The following is a 3,950-nucleotide window of genomic DNA, read 5'->3' as shown; positions in this document are numbered from 1 at the left end:
GGATGGAAAGATCACAACATACCACTAGGACAAAACTGGTTATCCAAAGAGCAAGCCAGCAACTCCATCCTTATCTGCATCTTTGTGCAGTAGCATTGCAACTTATTTTCCACTCCAGTTAGCTTTGAAATCGTCACAATTAACAGGCACATCCATAAACAAGCTACAGTCGCTATAAGCACATCGCTGCTGTGGAGGTCATGAGTTTTCACCTGGCTGGCTTCATTTGGGGGTGGCAGTGATCAGCCGGATGCTCATACTGCCCATGACCCTTTCCACCCCACCTGCTTGGAGAGGCAGGGGGATGCAACATCTAATTAGAGTTTAAGAATATACATTTTCCCTGGGTAACAGTGGGTTAAGGCAGCTGTAAAACTGGAATAAAAGAAAACTGGGTAACCTGAAAGCAAGTAATTTATTAACTAAGTCCCTCTAACACTTCCTTAACCTTTTGTACAGTAAATCTGTTTTAACAAATATTTAAACATCTTCCTACCCCCAAACACTGAAATGTGAGGGAAAACACTGGTTTGGGTTTTTTTTTAACCCCCTCCTCACTTCAGCCCCAAGGAGCTTTGCCCAGAAGACATGAACATCCTCCAGTCCCAAACTCTTCAGTCACTTTTCTGAGCAACTGTTCTCTTTGCACACTAAGATACAATGGAAAAAGGGATCATTTCAATCATGCATTACTTTCAAGTGTTTAACAAAAAGACTGCTTTAAAGAAAGCCTTAAATCTTTACTATGGATAGATTATTTTTAATTGGCCATTACATTTGTGGCCTAGTTGTGGCAAACAATCTAGACATTTTTAGCCTGTTACTCCTTTGAAAAAAAAAAAAAAACCAAAACCAGGACACTGGAGAATTGCTGCCACATTTGGGCTCTTTTTTAGCCTTTACTATTTTAGCTATCTCCAAGGTAACAAGGCACCACTACGTAGGAAAGAGCTGTGATACAGCTAGTGTAAAACACATGTAAATGAGACTGTAGGAACATACTTGTTTCTTCCATCTTTGAAAGGCATGGGAACAGATTCCTGTGGAGAGCTGGGGCAGCTTTAAACAGCAGCAAGCAGAGCATTGTCCAGTGCACGTGGCAGCTGTGCTGCGCTGCCGTCAGTAATCCACAGCCTGGAGAGCTGAGGGTTGGAGTAAAGAAAAAAAAAATCCCAACAGGCAAGGAAATCATTCTTTCAAACTAAAATAAAAAAAGCTACAGAGAAGGTAACAACAGATCCCAACAGGCAAGGAAATCATTCTTTCAAACTGCTGCTGGAAATAAAAAGCTACAGAGAAGGTAACAACAACAGCAGCATGTGGGTAGGCTTCCTGCCATTTCTGTTCCGTATTGCTGCCTTTCTACCCCACAACAGACCCTGGCAGCTGACATGAAATAGCTTTGTTTCAGTTTTCATCGCTTGAAATCTCAAAATTGATATGGTGATATCGAGTTCCTTTTGTTACTGCATTTTATTAGTTAGAACTAAAGTAAAACATGCCTGTTAGCTCTCGTTCTGCTGTACTAACAACCAGCTGGCAGGATTTCAGCTATTGAGGTCCATTCAGTGGACTGGTGTTTTTTTCTAAACTAAACCCACAGCATCAGAACAGCTGGCTTCCACCAACTTCTCTCTGTACTCATCCAGCAGCAAAGAGAGACATCATATTGTGCATACCCTTGTACTTTGTCAGCAATCACGCAATTAAAGGAAAAAACTGCCAGCAAGCGCAGGGCTTGGCATAAAATCGTTTAGGCTGTAAAAGACCTTTAAGATCATCAAGCCCAACCATTACCCTAACCCTGCCATCCCACCACTAAACCATGTCCCTAAGCACCTCATCTACCTGTCTTTTAAATACCTCCAGGGATGGGGACTGGACCATGCATGCATCATGCTTGGGTGCAGAGGGCCCCTGGGGCTCCCCAAGGGAACCAAAGACTTCACAGAAGTTGCCTCAGGCAGAGGTGCTGCTGCTGTCACACTCCTGTCCCTTGTAAATGACCTGGTGAAGCAAGAGGCAAATGTAACCTAGGGATAAGCTGGCAGAGCATCCCTGCCTACCCGAGCTCATTAGGAACTGCAGCTGTCTGCCATTCATAACCACCCTTGGCTTGAGGCTCTACTCATCACCACCCAGCAGTCCAGGAGAGTCAGGGTGATCACAAGGCTCTGTGAGGGTGGCTCAGCAGAAGTTCTTCCCAAATTAAGAGAAAGAACCCCTTCACAGATCCCCAGCTGCTGAAACAAAGTCATTAATCCTGTTACATACCAGCAACTTAAAGCAGCAATGAATGAGCAGAACGCTGTAGTAGCTGAGGAGGAATGAGACCACAGCAAACAAAACACTGCTCTCGAGCAGTGTCCTAAAGATACATCTTTGGAAAGAACATGCATACAAGTGTACAGCTCCCATTTATTTTACTTGAATTAAATAAAAAAGTGTGTTTCCCGTATTACACTTTTTTTTTTTTCATCTGAAGCAGTCCTAGCAGAAAGGAAGTATAACCCTCCCACCCCCCCTGAAATTTAAACACGCCAGTCTGTGGGCCCTGGAAAAGTTTATATCAGTATTACTCCATTGTAGAATGAAAAGGGCTTCAGCCACAGACTCCATTGCCAGTCCACCATGACTAACTTCTTGTTTAACCCTTCATGGTTTCCACTGTCTGAACAGCATCTAGGACTCTCTTCTGAGTTGCTGGACATATCCCGACAGCAGAATATCCAAAGTGTGTTCCTGCCCAGTGAACACTGGCACTGCTTGTGAAGTCTGAACAGAGTGCTCCTGTCTAACGAGGCTGGCCAAGCAGCCCTGCTTTAGCTGCCAGAGCTTCATTCTGCTGAATATGGTACTCCTGAAATCTCATGGAGATCCTCTGCGTCATTTTTAAATACTTCTGTAGGCAGTGGTCTGAGCAAGTCATCTAGAGGAAGAGAGAAACAGAAGGCTTCAAACAGTAATTAAACACTTCCCCAAACAGGACCCAACATACAATCAAAAACAGGGATAAATGATTAGGTGACTACATCTCATTCTGCGTTAAGCCTCAGGTTGAGGGCCTAACTGTGCACAGCCTCTCTGTGCAGTGGAAAATGTGAAGTTTAGTTTTTGAGGGATGTCTGAAACCTCTTTTAATACTCATTCTATGAAATTCTTCATTGGAAGACATCTCTAATCTAGGAGATATTACCTTGGGCTTCTCTTGTGAAACTGAAGTATATAAAGCATTTTATTTTGCAATTAATACTAAATTTATTAAATTAGTAACATTTTTCTAATTCTGTTTACAAACACATACTATTTTTGACAGCCAAATATGGCTTTCTGTGTGCTAGCTCACTTTAATGTTTTTGGTTTGTGGTTTGGTTTTTTTTTTTTGACCTTGTTCCTATTAGCTCTATCAGTCTGCTTGTACCTGCTTGGTTAACCTTCACAATAGCAACCAGAGTACCCTCTGAGGTTCTAGCAGTCAGCTGGACAGGGAAATAAATACCTGGCCTATTCCAGCCATGGTACTATTTTTTTAAATTTAGAAGGTGGGGTTTTTTTATCTAAGTGTAGAGAAAGAGTTGCGAGATTTTTTTTCCTCAGCAACAGTTCTACCAATTGGATATTCCGTACCATGATTCTTGACCTTGCTATCATTGTAAAAATTAACAAATTTAGATAGAAAGACAGCCACTTTGCATGATTACTAGAAAACCAGAAATTGCTTTGATTCTGCTCATTATAAAGGGATGTGAAAAGCAGAGGCGCTGAAAATGAACAAGACAAAAACCCCGTGCAGTTATGGGCACCACCCACTGCCCGCCCTTCCCTCTTCCTGGCCTGGCACCAGCTACAGCAAAACCTGTTAAGCAGGAGTTAAGTCTGACTAGGAAACAAATTCTGGAACTACCCCAAGCCTCTTCTCCCAGAGGGCGCGGTATCTGGTGATATGGTGC

At 42.7% G+C, this 3,950-nt stretch overlaps 1 protein-coding gene across 5 annotated transcripts in view; it reads right to left on the bottom strand.

Annotated features, from left to right (window-relative positions):
• Window positions 1-1,247: 1,247 nt before the first annotated feature.
• TIMM9 (translocase of inner mitochondrial membrane 9) overlaps window positions 1,248-3,950 on the bottom strand; it is a 9,208-nt gene continuing 6,505 nt past the window's right edge. For all 5 annotated transcript variants that reach the window (XM_035894342.1, XM_035894341.1, XM_035894343.1 and 2 more), the window contains one exon: window positions 1,248-2,929. In XM_035894342.1, coding sequence (XP_035750235.1) covers window positions 2,795-2,929 — 135 coding nt within the window. In that variant the 3' untranslated portion in view covers window positions 1,248-2,794. The remainder of the gene's footprint in view (window positions 2,930-3,950) is intronic.

Source organism: Egretta garzetta, unplaced genomic scaffold (assembly GCF_000687185.1).
Source record: "Egretta garzetta isolate BGI_Z169 unplaced genomic scaffold, ASM68718v1 scaffold485, whole genome shotgun sequence".
Classification (NCBI taxonomy): domain Eukaryota; kingdom Metazoa; phylum Chordata; class Aves; order Pelecaniformes; family Ardeidae; genus Egretta; species Egretta garzetta.
The sequence above is the reverse complement of the archived record's forward strand: the minus strand, read 5'-3'. Positions and strand labels throughout refer to the sequence as shown.